Below are 15,443 nucleotides of genomic sequence, written 5' to 3'. Positions count from 1 at the left end.
TTATATGAGGACATACAAACCCGCAGGATTCGGAATTTCACGCAAGGAAATGGCTCCTAACTTTGTATCATGTATGGGAGAAATTGTTTACTTTATATTTACTAATGAAACTATAGACGAATGCAAGTATGGACAGACACTTGTTTTGCTTCCACGAAATACTCTCAAGTAGGGAGATCTGTTTATCTAAGTCAATGTTTATATGCAGATAGGAGACGAATTGGTAGAAAAGTTAGTTTTATTAATCTTGCAGAATTTATCGATATTTTCTTTTCTCAAATGTCATTCCCATGATATTCAATTGCACAAAACATTAATATAAAATAGTTGTTAGGATGTATAAAACAATTTTCGTAGAATATCTTTTGTTTCTGCTCCAGGATGCCTCTGCTCCTTCTAAGCGCTCAGCATAAAATGAGCGTGAAGACTGGTTTGTCCGTTGTCAGTATAATTTGACGGGGTGGATTGTACTTATTATGTGTGTCTGGCTGCATGGTATAATGAGGTAATGCTATAAATAGGTCAATGACACCACTATTACAAAGAGGCATATTATGATAATACTGCAGCCCCCCAAAACATGCACACACTGAATATAATCGGGGCGTATTCGTTAAAAGACCCTAAAATAGGAAGTAAATAAAATTATACAACTAAACAGCCAACTTGTATTATTTGGATGATCTACTATATTGTATCTTCAGTGGATGCTTTGAATTAAAACACTTTTAAGATTACGACATTAATTGGCTATTTTAGCCAAGTGCCAAATATATATTTTACAATGGGAATGATAGTAATTATAGTATACAAACAAAAGAACAAACAACTTTTAAAAAATGAGATATTTTATTGGAATGATCTGCTTCAACAAAGATAAAAGTACATGGTTATATTCTTTTCCTCTTTCACAAAAATCGCCGTTGTAGGAACATTGTCTTACAGAGGAAAAGGCTTCCAACATTTTAAGCGACAAAATGCTTTATGAACAAATCAATAACATAGGTAGCACACAGATGACGGGTAGACTCCTTATTACACATCATACAAAGGCACATGTTCAGTTTGAAGATTACAAATGAATCGGAAAAGATAGAATAACTATTAGGGATCGTGGGATACTGTTTACCATTTTATTCTCGTGATACCATACTTCGCGTCTTCGGCGTAGTCAACATATTCCCGAATCAACGGTTCTTTCTGACCATTCATAAACGGTTTTAATATACCTCGTATTTATAACAGAATTTGTTATTAGTTGAAACATATCACATGACAGGGAATTAAAACGTCATATTTCCCTCGGGGGAAATTAACATCGTATTTCCTTGGGGCGCGTGCCCCTAGGTGACCGATCGTCTTTCACACGGAGTTATCTCCCCTTCCGATTGTACAACAATGACGGACGAAGCGTAAAACGGGATTTTTTACTCATCGTAAAATTTATCCCAGTGTAGCGAATCGTGAATTTTCGGTATAATACCAAATTAATGTCCCCGGTGGCAGTGAGATATGAAGGTTTATTTACCCTCAGATGTAATATTACACCTTCGGGTAAATAATCTCCTTATCACACTGCTACCAGGGCCATAAATACATAATATATTTTACATAAATGTACTTATTCAAACATTTACGTTCGCGTTCGAGCTGTCTCACGAAAACTTTTATCTCTCTAAAACCAGAAATGCCCTTTGTTGATCATTATCACATCTTTTATAAATAAACATCATATACATATTTGAAAGCATGATGTAAATATCCATTTTTTCTCTTTTTTATATTATTGGTTTCAACTGAAATGACACTAAGAACATGCGAATGTTGGCCAAATTATTAAGCATAATTTAATTGATTCGATGGCTTGTTGAACACTTGTACATGACTGCAACATATATCGGTATACGACCGTTGTCACTTTCATTATATACCCATGGATAAATTCTTATGTTCTTTTCTTTATTGATTATGACTTGTTCATTGCAGATAGCGCTAGTTCATACCACTGCACATGTAATTATCTTATTATTGTTATTGCTTCACGGCATTTGGACTACATAGAAAAGATGTAGTTCTATTACACAAATATAATTAGGATGAGTAAATCAATACATACTTAAAAGAGCCTCAAGTGAACATTACACAAACATGATTACTTTTTTTCTGTCTACGTCGACAAAGCCATAAACATTAGTTTATGTAAACCCATAGGGTTTCTATGTTGACGTAATTCCTGGTATATATCAATTGACCTTAGGATCATACGACATGTTCCTTGATCTTGCTCTATTTTCGCTCTCTGTCTGCTGACTTAAACTGACTTATTTCGTGTCTATGGTTTCTTACACGAGTCATACTTTTCCGATGCTTACCTAATACCTATCGTATAAAATTGTTATTTGTCCCTGACCATTATTATGCCTAGCATCTATTATGATATGTATTTAAGTGTCATAAAAGCTTGAGATTAATAATGAATCCAGTTATTTTCTGGTAGAAGCAGACAATATAGTACTTCACAAGACAATGAAAAGCCCAGTTACGTTCAATGGCACATGAATATGAACGAAAATTATGGGAACTTTCTATGAACAAGGATTTTTATTGTCTTGAAAATATATCCTTAAATATTATTATCGTTTACATATCACAGTTTGGTTTAGATCATACCCATATTTACCATTAAATAATTCCATTTCAACAAATACACAGATTACGTGTACATAAATAACAGTATAACCGTCATAACTATTTCTCTTCAGACATAATAACTGCCTCTCAACGAGTATGTATGAAATGTCATTCTATTTTTCACACTGAATGCCGTGTATTCATGTAACATTAAATTCTGTATTTGCATATCACAGACTTATCTGCCCTTGCGGGTAGGTATTGATCGTGACGGCATGTGTTTGCGAGCGTAACGTCATGCATTACGGAGAAACCGATGCGAATTGCGCTCACAAAATAATGACGTAACAATGGATACCTACCCGCATGGGAACTAACTGCAATATGCAAAGACGGAATATTGTTGTCGACATGTGTCACTGCTGGAAGGCAAACTTTCATTGAAGACAGTGCTCTATTTTATTGAGGTGAAAATAACCTTCGTCGATGTCCAGGTGCAGATCTTTCCAACAATGGGAATATCCAGTCAGTTGCTTGACTCAGTATCAATCGTAAGTTTAATCGACATAAAGTTGTTTATATTAGCCCGGGACTCGTTGTTACATTTGGATGACATTGCACTGCCGCTCACTGATATCGGAGCGTGATTTGACACCGTGCGTGGGGAATCCATAGGTCCGGAAAACCGACTAGAAAGTCCGGTACTTGTGTCCACCTCACTATCCTCATAGAACTGATTCGACTGAAATTTGCCCTTGAAGTAAGAACCACTTTTGAAGTTGATGGGTGTTCGTCTGGTGGAGGACTGGTAGTGTACCATGACACCTCGAAGTTTCTGTCGTTTCAAGGCCGTTTTCAAACAACAGCAGCATCGAACTAACTCCCTCTTGAAATTGATGGTGAACATTCCTGGAACAGAGTAAACTATGTGTAAGTGTGTGTGTTGGCCGGATGTCACAAAGGCATTGTAAGGAGGACTACACTGAGTTAGGCCATCTGTTATTAGCCTTCATTCCTATCTGAACTTTTATCCAACGACCCCATTTCCTTGCTTCTCGACGGAAGGCTGTGGTGAACATCCCTGTAACAGAAATGTTCGGGCTATAATGCTGAGTTACCCTGACCAAATCTTATTCTTTGTTAAGGCTTTTATATTAAAATAACCGAAATGTTCGGGCTATAATGCTGAGTTACCCTAACCAAATCTTATTCTTTGTTAAGGCTTTTATATTAAAATAACCGAAATGTTCGGGCTATAATGCTGAGTTACCCTAACCAAATCGTATTCTTTGTTAAGGCTTTTATATCAAAATAACCGAAATGTTCGGGCTATAATGCTGAGTTACCCTAACCAAATCGTATTCTTTGTTAAGGCTTTTATATTAAAATAACCGAAATGTTCGGGCTATAATGCTGAGTTACCCTAACCAAATCGTATTCTTTGTTAAGGCTTTTATATCAAAATAACCGAAATGTTCGGGCTATAATGCTGAGTTACCCTAACCAAATCGTATTCTTTGTTAAGGCTTTTATATTAAAATAATCGAAATGTTCGGGCTATAATGCTGAGTTACCCTAACCAAATCGTATTCTTTGTTAAGGCTTTTATATTAAAATAACCGAAATGTTCGGGCTATAATGCTGAGTTACCCTAACCAAATCGTATTCTTTGTTAAGGCTTTTATATCAAAATAACCGAAATGTTCGGGCTATAATGCTGAGTTACCCTCACCAAATCGTATTCTTTGTTAAGGCTTTTATATTAAAATAATCGAAATGTTCGGGCTATAATGCTGAGTTACCCTAACCAAATCTTATTCTTTGTTAAGGCTTTTATATTAAAATAACCGAAATGTTCGGGCTATAATGCTGAGTTACCCTCACCAAATCTTATTCTTTGTTAGGGCTTTTATATCTAAATAACCGAAATGTTCGGGCTATAATGCTTAGTTACTCTAACCAAATATTATTCTATGTTAAGGATTTTTTTTATTAAAATAACCGAAATGGTTGGGTTGTAATGTTTTATATATGCTATGTTATGTGAAGTATTTTACGGTAAAATAAGAGAAATATTCGGTCTAAACTGGTACCAAAACCAAACTTTATTCTGCGTTAATGATTTCATGGTTTAATAAATGAAATGGTTGGGTTTCAGTGTCTGGTTTGATATTCTAACCAAACCTTATTTCATGATAAAGATATTTTTGAGAAATTACTGAAATATATTTGGGCTTATGTTCTTGGAAACGCCTTACTCTCTACTCACAGACATCGATAAAAATGAGTTTGTTTTAGAATAAGAATATTGAAGCAAACTACCCTAGATGGCTGCGCTTGACCGTACTGTTTTGGTCACCCTACCATATAAGATATTGCTATGGACTGTGATTTGTGGTATTCTATCAAAATTTTATGTCGCAATGACTGTAATTCAATAAAAATATTAGGGCGGCATATATTTTCGTTTTAAAATACAAAATCAAATATGACAGCGCTAATTTTAAAAACAGAAATCTTACGGACGCAATGCTTTCATGCAACAGGCAGAATAAATGCGTATTTTGTGTCATATGCAGTAGTCCCATGCATTTCAGTTTTGTATGATAAATATAGCACAAAGTTGTGAAATGTATGTATTATAATTTAATACAAAAGAGGAGTAGCAACATCTCAAGTTCCAATTTCTTACCAACTGGGTTAAACATGTATTTCTATCAATATTTCAAACATTTTAATAGATAGGGAAAACTAGTTTGGCTTGACAACGACATCGTGATGACAGACAGATTAAAGGCGGAATTGTAATATTTGTTATGAAACGATTATATTTCGAAAATAACATTTTGATGAATGAATGATTTTTATAATGTTTCTCCCATTCGTTTATATTCTTATTAAATCCAAGAATTAAGACCTCTCTTCTTCTGTTCAAAGCGCTATTTACATTTATAACTGTTTAACCTAACTATTCAACCAAGGTAAAACATATTTCAACGCAAGTTCTTTTTTTAATATGTAGACAAATACAAAACTGTGATGAATTGCATTTATCAAGATGATAGGTACCTTTCGATAAATGCTTCCTAACACTTCGTTATTTATCATATCAAAGCCATTTAATATACTATCTATTTAAGGAAGTGTTCTTGCATAAAAAACGTCATAAAAAAGGAAAGTTCAAAAACACATTGCAGATAGTTTTGATCCTCTAATCATTAATAATATGCCAAATAAGAAGAACGTGTTAATATTCATATTAAAGATTGTTCAGAATGTCTTGGTAATCATTTAACGAGCTCAGGGCATTATACAAGGTGAAGTACGACATTAATCCATGGTATGATTAAGATTCCTTGGCTAAATGTACATAAAATATTTGTTATGTCGTTTAAGATAACATTTGCGAGTTTGGAATAACGAGCACTCGCCTTTTGAAGTTGTGTTAATGATATGTCACGACCACAACATTAACAATTCTGTAACGAATGTACTATTATCTGTGAAAATTATCCAAACGACCGTTTTTGATCCATCACTAGTGAAGAATGTTTGTTCATATTGCAGAGATGTTAGTTAGATTCCTGAATGGCCTATTGTCTTAGTAAATCACGAAGCTGATAGTGTTTATTCCATAGCTACAAACATCATTTTTAAAGGGATGTCTGGAAAACACATTGGATATAAGACTCCACCAATAAATCTGAACACAACATAAAAAATATCGTATCGGTAAAAACCTCTAAAAGGATGGCATTGACATTGACATTACTTTCATGCATTTGTTCATTTAAGTTTAATCCATTGACATTGGTTTGTCAAACATTGACAACGCAATATTACCCTTCTCAAGCACAGGATATAATGTCTTTCTGATTCGTATTGCTTTCTTTAATACACTACATTTATTGCATTATTTTCAATTCTCTTTCAGACTGGTGATAAAAGGAAAACTTTACTCGGGGATTTTCTGTATTATGTAAATCAATTAATGTTCGAAAAATTGAAATGGCTCAGCACACAAAACTGGCGAGTGCAGTCATGATATAGATGGAATCTTTAAATGACATTTCTATCGGTATGTAATTTACCTACCATAAACTATTGGATCCATACACGAGTTAGAAACAGCGAATAGAAATAAGCCTTTCTGTATCTTTGGGTCTAACTTCTTAGCGGAATCTCTGGAATAAAGAAAAAAAACTGGATCAATAAAAACAGTTAACTCTTTCGAAACAGCATTTATTTCTTCATTGATTACAGGGTAAGCACTTCAACTGTTACATAAATAGGCATTTGATAAAATCGTCGAAAATGTGTGTGTTTTCAGATCATCAATCATTGCTTGATTGAAAGCAACGGCAACGCTTAAGAAGAAGACGTAAAATAGCACTTTGAGGAAACTTTATAGCGTATAGCGTATCTCTCTACTGAACCAGTTTCACTTAATCCGTAACGCAAAAAATGTTTCTTTAGAGGGTTTTTTCAGAACCAAAGTAACATGACCTGTTTTCGAGGCATCGTGACCGGGATTGATGTGTTTACAATAAAGCATTGGAAATAGGTATTTATTTAATGGTTGCTTTTCCGCGTTATTCTCAATAGCCTTGACACTTTTCTATTAGATATAGAACCCACTGGTTGGCTGTAACAACAGGCAATTCTCAATAGATTTAGCGTCTTGAGAAAAAGATATAAACATTTATTGATTTCACAGTATTCAAAAGATGTTAGCTGACAATTTGGTCGTTATTGTATCCGTATATTCAATTTGCCTTGATATAACCATGTCTCGTACCCTTGCGTTTGACATTACACCAATAGTCTTGGTATTTTAGGAATGTGTCGGAATTTTGTGGCAACAAAATAATAAATAAATTTGGTTTTAAGATCACGAAAATTAGTAAGGAACATTTACACATTAATTCTATATAACAATGCAACATGTATGTTTACAGGCACACTATACGTAACTATCAATAAATAGTCAAGTTAGATTCGACTTCGATATTGTTAGTATATATCAAAGAATATTTACAATGATTTCTTAATAACTTTGGTACAGCGGTTGATGAAAGTCGATACTGGTAAACATGCCTTCATCTTAAACTGGCCGCCATAGAAGATTATTGTGGGACGTTCATGATCCGTTCTCGGAAGAGTTCGGACAGACTTTAGTAGTAACGGTAGTCACATGACGTTCTCGGCAACGACGTTACAATATCGGCTAACTTCGGCTTGTTTGACTAAGTGGGACCCACCTAGCGATGTTCAATATTTATTTGATTTTTATCAAAAGTTTCCGAAATATTATCGATCATCACGACTTCGATTTAATCCTGTCTGTGCATGATTTACAACAGGATTTTTTTTCAACATTCTTCTAAATCATGAAAAAAAAATCAGACTGATACGGATATTGTGACTTAAAAGAAAAAATCGTTCATACTGATACACTACCCAACATGTTCACTCAAAATTCTCTATAGTCTTGGTGTCTCAATGCAATGATAAAATGATAGAAAAAAATAAAGTAACATAACAAAAGTAATAGTTGCACAGAGGACTCCAACTTAATCAAGCATCGTTGTAACTATTGCTAAATTGCATCGGTTTGAAAATAAATTTCTTTGCAAATTCTATGAAATTGCATATCGGACTCTCCCAAAATTTTTAATTTTAAATTTGGAATTTCCAAGTGATATCAATGCTTATCAATAAAAAATACTATTTGATAAAATGAAAAATACATTTTAGCTTATGATTCCATCAACTCAAGCATTTTTAATTGGCCAATCAGAAAATTAAATTTATCACAAAAAACATTGACAAAACAGTGAAAATTACAATATCTAAAACAATGGCAATGTCGCAATCAATGAATTGTAATTAATAAATTACGCTAGATTTTAAATGTTTATAGCCATTAATCCTGTATATAAATGTGGTGACATCGTGGGGTATGTGAAACACTAACTGCATATAACAGATTTGAAATCATGTGCCAGGAGGATGTCTCCATACCAATAATACAACTCTGACTTACTTGTCAAACCACCACCATGCTGATATAACGAAATAAGGCGTCCAGCACAGCACAAATACACTTACTGAAAAAGACAAAAAAGCCAAAGGTCAGTATCAGCAAAGATGATAGAGGTAAAACACGGTGATTTACGATATCGAACAAAGAAGATATTATGGCAGGTAGGGCGACATAGGATACCATATACATACTGAGAACAATGGCGTCAGTCAATACAGCATCAGTGTTGATAGAACAGGACAGAGAATACATCTGCAGCATACAATTGAAAATGTTTTTAATATCTACTCTTCGTGTTAGAATTTAGAAAATATACCATCAATTCGGCAAAATTACTTATTTTAAAGACTCCCGAATGTATCTTATGTCAGAATAGGTCGTTACGGTAGTTAATGTATTAGTGAAATTGGTCAGCAAAACATGCTAGCGAAAACACATTTTGAGGAATTTTCAAATTGTCATACAGCTCATATCAGTAGAATAAAAGGAAGTTGGGTATAACAGCAGAAACAAAATGACTGAAATCACACTCAAAGTAAACATTTCGGTACCAGTGTAAAGATCAACATCACGATTATAAGAGGACAAACACACTAATGATAAATATGCAATAGTAATTACAATATAGCATGCACCGCCGCTCCAGCATGCTGACTTTAAAATGAATAGTCGAGCACAGAAAATCAGTCTTAATGTGTAAATTGGCCTTATTAATGGCATTACATATCAAAACGACGGTCAAGTTCTGCTTATTGTGTCCAGTTTTGACCATTGAAATTATAGGAAATCCTGGTATAAATTTAGCCGAGTTTTAGATATAAATTCGCCCAACACTTGGAAAAAAAGGCTGCGTGAAAATGTCAACACGGACATAGCCAGTCGGGAGGACCTTTTTGGATTCCTATAATATAAATTAATATCTTCGCATGCAGAGCAATTCTGATAACACATTTTATTATTCTATTTCATATGAAATTATGCTGGATATCTTAACGCCATTTTCACCTACTGTAGCCTTTCTTTTACCGACTATCCACTTTAAACAAATGTTCTCAATATGCTTTTACGTTATAGCAATATGTGATAAAACGTATCTGAGGAATAGCGGTCGTACCATTTATATCATATCTGATACATTTGATAAAAAGAACTATTCCCGATTCTTACCACTGACTAAATGTGTTATCTTGAATTATAATTCACCCTTTGAAGTGCGCTAGCATACAGCTATGTAATATATGTTTTTTATATCTATAAGCATTAATCTTATGTCAAATTAAACATAAATACATAGAGACCTTCAATTAGTTTTATATAAGTAAAAATATTATCAAGATTGATATAAGATTTTCCTATTTGTATAGATATTTGAAGCACGCATATCTCTTGTGTGATCATCAACGAAGTTAGCGTCTTGATGATAGGCCAATAAGATTCTGATTATAAAGTAACTGATTTATAATTGTAAAACTATATCAACACCCCTACCGCAGATCTATCTTAATTATTTATACGGTTAGAATATAATGATAACACGTGTTTTAGAAATGGGTATTACGCGAACATTTAAGAACTCCAATAAAATATTTCGACAGGTGTTTTCTTTACTCGTATACAGCGGAGTGATCATGGGCACCAGTTGTACCAATTACATTCCGATGTGTTGAATTACACGAGCGCCGATTTACGTCATGAACGAGTAAGTTTGTTGATGCAGCCGATGTTATTTGTATCATTCTGTCGATAAGATAATGCCGTATAACGGTAATAGAGTGGTCTCACGTAAGCAGACGTTGAGATTAGAAATTCTTTTTTTTTTTTTTTTAATAATTCGTTTTTTTCCCGGGTGTTTCATGATACATTTTGTTGCTATATTTACAGACACAAATCGATGACGTAATCAAAATATGTGGTGTACACAACGTCCAATAATGACGTGACGCTATTTAAACTCCCTTTAACGTCAATTCGCCTTCTCAGTTCCGTGTGGTATGGACACACTTCCCTTCGTGCATTAATACTAGTCGTCTCAAACTACCCTAATAAGATCTGACAATAGAAGTTATTTTTCTTTGAACTCCGTTTCTTAGGTTTCACAAGGTCGATAAGTTGGATATCGGTACTGAGAACTTCCGTATCTTAAGTGCTCTTTTATGGATTTTTTTTAAATTCCCTTTTTTTGTGTGTAAACTTACCTATAACTAACGTCATCTTTAATGTTCTAGAACGTGCACGGCGAATGTTGCCCATAGAAGAACGGCGTAGTCGACTCCGCGCCTTAGCAGATAAACCAGTTTCTTCTGAAAAAAATAAAAGCATTACCAGGTTAATATAATTAGCATCTGCTAATACCATTAACGTGAATACGGTTAAAACGGTAAACGCAGTAATTATATTGTTAATTACCTTTTGTATTTTCAAAGTCAAATTCATAATGCTTGGGTTTTAAGTATTAGTTTTATACAGGATTTAAAAAAAGAAACTTCCAGTATTCTTCTCAGAACAAACACACAGCTTTCATATGGTTGTAGGGACTAATAATTATCATTACAAATGTACATAAACGATTGCATTACAATGTGTATGGTACAAATATAATAGTTAGGTTATATCTAGAGGACGTTTGACCTTATAAAACATGTTAGCTAGGTAAAGGTTTATGAATAATGTAAACCTCCTTTAGTTTACGTAACATTAACTCTCGCGAATTTAACGACCCAAAAAAGTTAACATAAATTCCACATGTCTATGTTTAAAGCAACTTTCATTCAGTTTCTTAAATTCGCAAACGTTACTTTTCATGAACCTGTATTGCAATGGAAAACTGCGAAATCAATAGTAGTTGTTTTATAGTAAATTAAAGTAAATTGACATGCACTTTAAGTATATTTATTTATATTTGTTATATTTTAACGGTACACTTCTTAACTGAAATAGCTTTTATTTGTAATTAATAAATATAGAAAAAAAACTTGATAAGTTTGTAGAATTCTAGTCAGTAGCTTAACGTTAATATTACACTTTTATCACCACTTCCTGGGCAATTTTAACAAAGCAAATTAAATGATGATTTTAAGTGGAACGCTCGACTGTTTTCAGGCGTTTTCCTGATTAACGCACAGAAATTGACTATTATCTCTTTGTCACATTGCAACACAGTAAAGTGTACTACCGTTGTTAACTCAGATAGTCTGGCATTTTGTTATGTCACTGTAACCGATATAGGTGTTCCTGGCGTTCTAATCTTACCACCAATTTTTATTTTATGTTGTGAAAGATAATTTCTTAAGTGTTATGGTGGTATTGATTGTCGTAATAAATTTATGTTAGCAATGAACAAAAATTATATGTCATTTACAAAATGTGAAATGTACTTTTATAGTTTGGACAGATACTGTGTAAGCCATATAATGATTGTTTTTTATAGAATTACGAGGACATTATCTACCAGAAATAGAAGTAAACGGTAACTACCGGGCGGATCATTAAATCCGTATGACGGTTTAGTTGTTGTAGTTGATAAAGCAACATCGGTGTTATCCGTTTCCGGTTCTAATTCGGACATGCGAAATCCATTAGCGAACAACAGATAATGTGTATAGGTGAGATAATGATGGGTAGAATGAAAATAGAATGTTTCTTGTGATTCAATTACACTTACTTTAAATGACTTTAATCCGAATATGTCAACATGACTGACTTTAACGTCTTGATTAGCATACGTCCTTTATCTCATCGTGTTTACCGTGTTACGTTTGTCAATGGTGGACGACAAGTATACTGTACGGGGTAACATTAAATAATGTCAATAACTAATCCACGTATAATTAATCTTAATGCCATAGAAATTCTACAACACCATTCTCACATTACGCTGACCTTGACCTAGATTCCATCAACGTGCCCCGAAGAACAAAACATGATGTTTATCCTTTTTTTCACTACGAACTTATTTTATGGATCGTTGAGTAAAGCATATCGTTTCGCATTTCGCTCGAGTTTTATTGATTTGCCTTTTTCCGCCCCAATTGGCCATACCTTTTGTTTTAAAATTACAAAAAGGTAATAATTGCCTTCAGATAATCCTTCTTAAGACGCAGATCGACTGGACCTATACCTAACATTGACAAATACAACAGTAAAGACGCTTATTATCCGACTGTTACGGTAATCAATACGAATCTATTCAGATTCTGTATAGGTGATATTTACGTCAGTTCTTTGATCGAAGTTAAGTGAGTTTATTGCAGGAAGTTATAACGTCTTCTTTTCCGCAAGAAAAGGTTTATTCAATACGTAGTTACATTTTGTTGACATGAGTTGTCCTGTCGTAAAAGGCCTTTCAAATCACTCATCGTTCTCATGTATTATATTTTGAACATATAAATCAGGTTGAAATAGTCGATCCCGAGAGCACTAAAGGATTTCCCGGATAACTTTTAGTTTTTTTTTCTGTTTCAAACATAAACTTGATCATGAATTCAGTTTGATTTATGACACTTATGGTAGGGTTATGACACAATGGAACCCAAATTGCCAGTTTTCTCTCTCATTTATAATTCATTACCCATTCTCTTGTAAGTTTTTTTTCTAACAATTCCACATTTTACTATAAATCAAAGTTATAAAGCCTATATAGTTCGTGTAATATTTATGTTCCCGTATTTAGCGGGCGATAAGTTCGTGAAAATAATATGTCCAAAAAAATTTCAACCACACGTACAGTATAGCGTTTTCTCTTTTGTGAATACCGAAATATCCAACAACACATACAATATCGTCTTTGTTTTGTGGATCGTGAAATATTCAACCACACTTACAATATAGCGTTTGTTTTGTGGATTGTGAAATATTCAACCACATTTACAATATAGCGTTCGTTTTGTTGATCGCGAAATAAGTCGGTATAAATAAGTTGATTTACGTAATAATTTCGTGTGATGGTATGGTTTCAAATCTTCAGTTTCATATCTCAAGATATCCAAGTAATAATTAGTTTACAATTTAGTGATAAAGATTCGGCGATACAGTATTTAATTGACATTCTATCACATAATGATGTTTCCTATCTTTTTTTCTGATATATTCGTACAGTAAAGCTCTGAGACTTTTCACATCATGAAGCTATCAAAATTGAAACTTAAAGCAATAAAAATAAAAAGATATCAACTTACCTCTACTTTGTCGGGTTTTCTTTGAAATTTCAAATAATATGAGTGAATATGACGCTGATATGATGAGAAGTGGAAGCGCATATAATGTGATGATATTGAAGAGATTGTATGCGAGTTCATGTTTGGCTGTTGGGAAGAAGTTGAAGGTGACGCATTGGGTGTACCATGGATGTTCGGGATGATGTTCCACATGAAATATAACGCTCTGAAAAATATAAAACAACATATAATGCATTAGTTACTATGCCAGGTATTGAAAAATAAGTACTGAAGGACATGCTCCATACACTTTATGGTCTTCTTACTGCTTTGAGTGTTTGATATCACTGATAAGTGTTTTATTCAATAGCTAGACGTCGACGTCTATCACGATTAGACACAATATCGAAATAGACTTTGTTTTTCAAACGACGAATACTGCTTTGCCAATATTGCCAGATGCTCAATACCCGTGAAATGGTTGCATTTTTAATGTTTTCTTTCTTTTGTTACAGAATATTTTCCCAATATTTCTTCCTATTTGTCTGCAGTTAAGGATAAATTACAATGTGTATTTCTCCAGATTACGAGCACAGACTATTAACATGTTTGAGATCAGAAAGACTGTGTCGGGAGTCAAATCATGTCGATTGTTTTGTCTCTGGTAATATGCTGACCCTCCAACACACAACTGCACTTGATCATACCATGACATAATCTATTATTAATAACCCTTGATTTTAACGTTATTTGTCATATCAACGAAGCAAGTAAAGAAAGGTTGTCGGTTCCTTGAGTTCCCTTTTATAGCCATTGTATACCTTCCACAAATGATTGTTTATACCTTCCTATATACGTAACGCCTATCATGGGATCGTCAATCTCTTATCAAGTTGATGTATCATGTTTTACATTGTCTACGAATTCTTGAAGTCTTTGAAATAAAAGTTATGGAATGTCTGTCCCAGTCGGTCAATTAAAACTGGAGATTTGAAATGTTATACGTGTGTTCGGTCTGCTCCATGATTTTATAGCTCAAGAATAGACAATGCTACATCTTTTATAGATCTGGCATATTATTTTATAGCCATGATAGGTTCATGAGATGACATGACAGAGTAACACGTTACCAGAAGGAGCTATGTATATGATATCTGTCGAGGACAGGAACTGCAGCACAGAAACAGACAGGTGGAGGATATCTACTGTGTAGGTAGGAACAATGAGGAACGAGAACTGCAACTGCAACACACGATCATACATGTGTAGGATATCTACTGTGTAGGTAGGGAGAATGAGGAACGAGAACTGACACTGCAGCACAGAAACAGACAGGTGTAGGGTATCTACTGTGTAGCTGGGGAGAATGAGGAACGAGAACTGAGACTGTAACACACGATCATACAGGTGTAGGGTATCTACTGTGTAGGTAGGGAGAATGAGGAACGAGAACTGACACTGCAGCACAGAAACACACAGGTGTAGGATATCTACTGTGTAGGTAGGGAGAATGAGAAACAAGAACTGACACTGTAACAGACGATGATACAGATGTTGGATATCTGCTGTGTAGGTAGGGAGAATAAAAACGAGAACTGGCACTGCAGCACACG

The 15,443-nt window shown here is 34.1% G+C and overlaps 1 protein-coding gene across 2 annotated transcripts in view; it reads right to left on the bottom strand.

Annotated features, from left to right (window-relative positions):
• Nucleotides 1-840: 840 nt before the first annotated feature.
• Nucleotides 841-15,443, bottom strand: part of LOC138333074 (adipokinetic hormone/corazonin-related peptide receptor variant I-like) — a 75,328-nt gene continuing 60,725 nt past the window's right edge. Inside the window, exons 2-6 of one of the 2 annotated variants that reach the window (XM_069281200.1) lie at nt 13,852-14,056; nt 10,873-10,977; nt 8,678-8,741; nt 6,727-6,815; nt 841-3,540 (exon numbers count right to left, since the gene is read on the bottom strand). In XM_069281200.1, the coding sequence (XP_069137301.1) occupies nt 3,158-3,540; nt 6,727-6,815; nt 8,678-8,741; nt 10,873-10,977; nt 13,852-14,056 (846 nt within the window). In that variant the 3' untranslated portion in view covers nt 841-3,157. Of the gene's footprint in view, nt 3,713-6,726; nt 6,816-8,677; nt 8,742-10,872; nt 10,978-13,851; nt 14,057-15,443 lie in introns of both variants that reach the window. The other variant, XM_069281201.1, reaches the window with a different exon arrangement.

The sequence above is a fragment of the Argopecten irradians genome, chromosome 10, assembly GCF_041381155.1.
Source record: "Argopecten irradians isolate NY chromosome 10, Ai_NY, whole genome shotgun sequence".
NCBI classification, from domain to species: Eukaryota; Metazoa; Mollusca; class Bivalvia; order Pectinida; family Pectinidae; genus Argopecten; species Argopecten irradians.
Note: the sequence above shows the minus strand (reverse complement) of the source record. Positions and strands in the feature narration are given on the sequence as shown.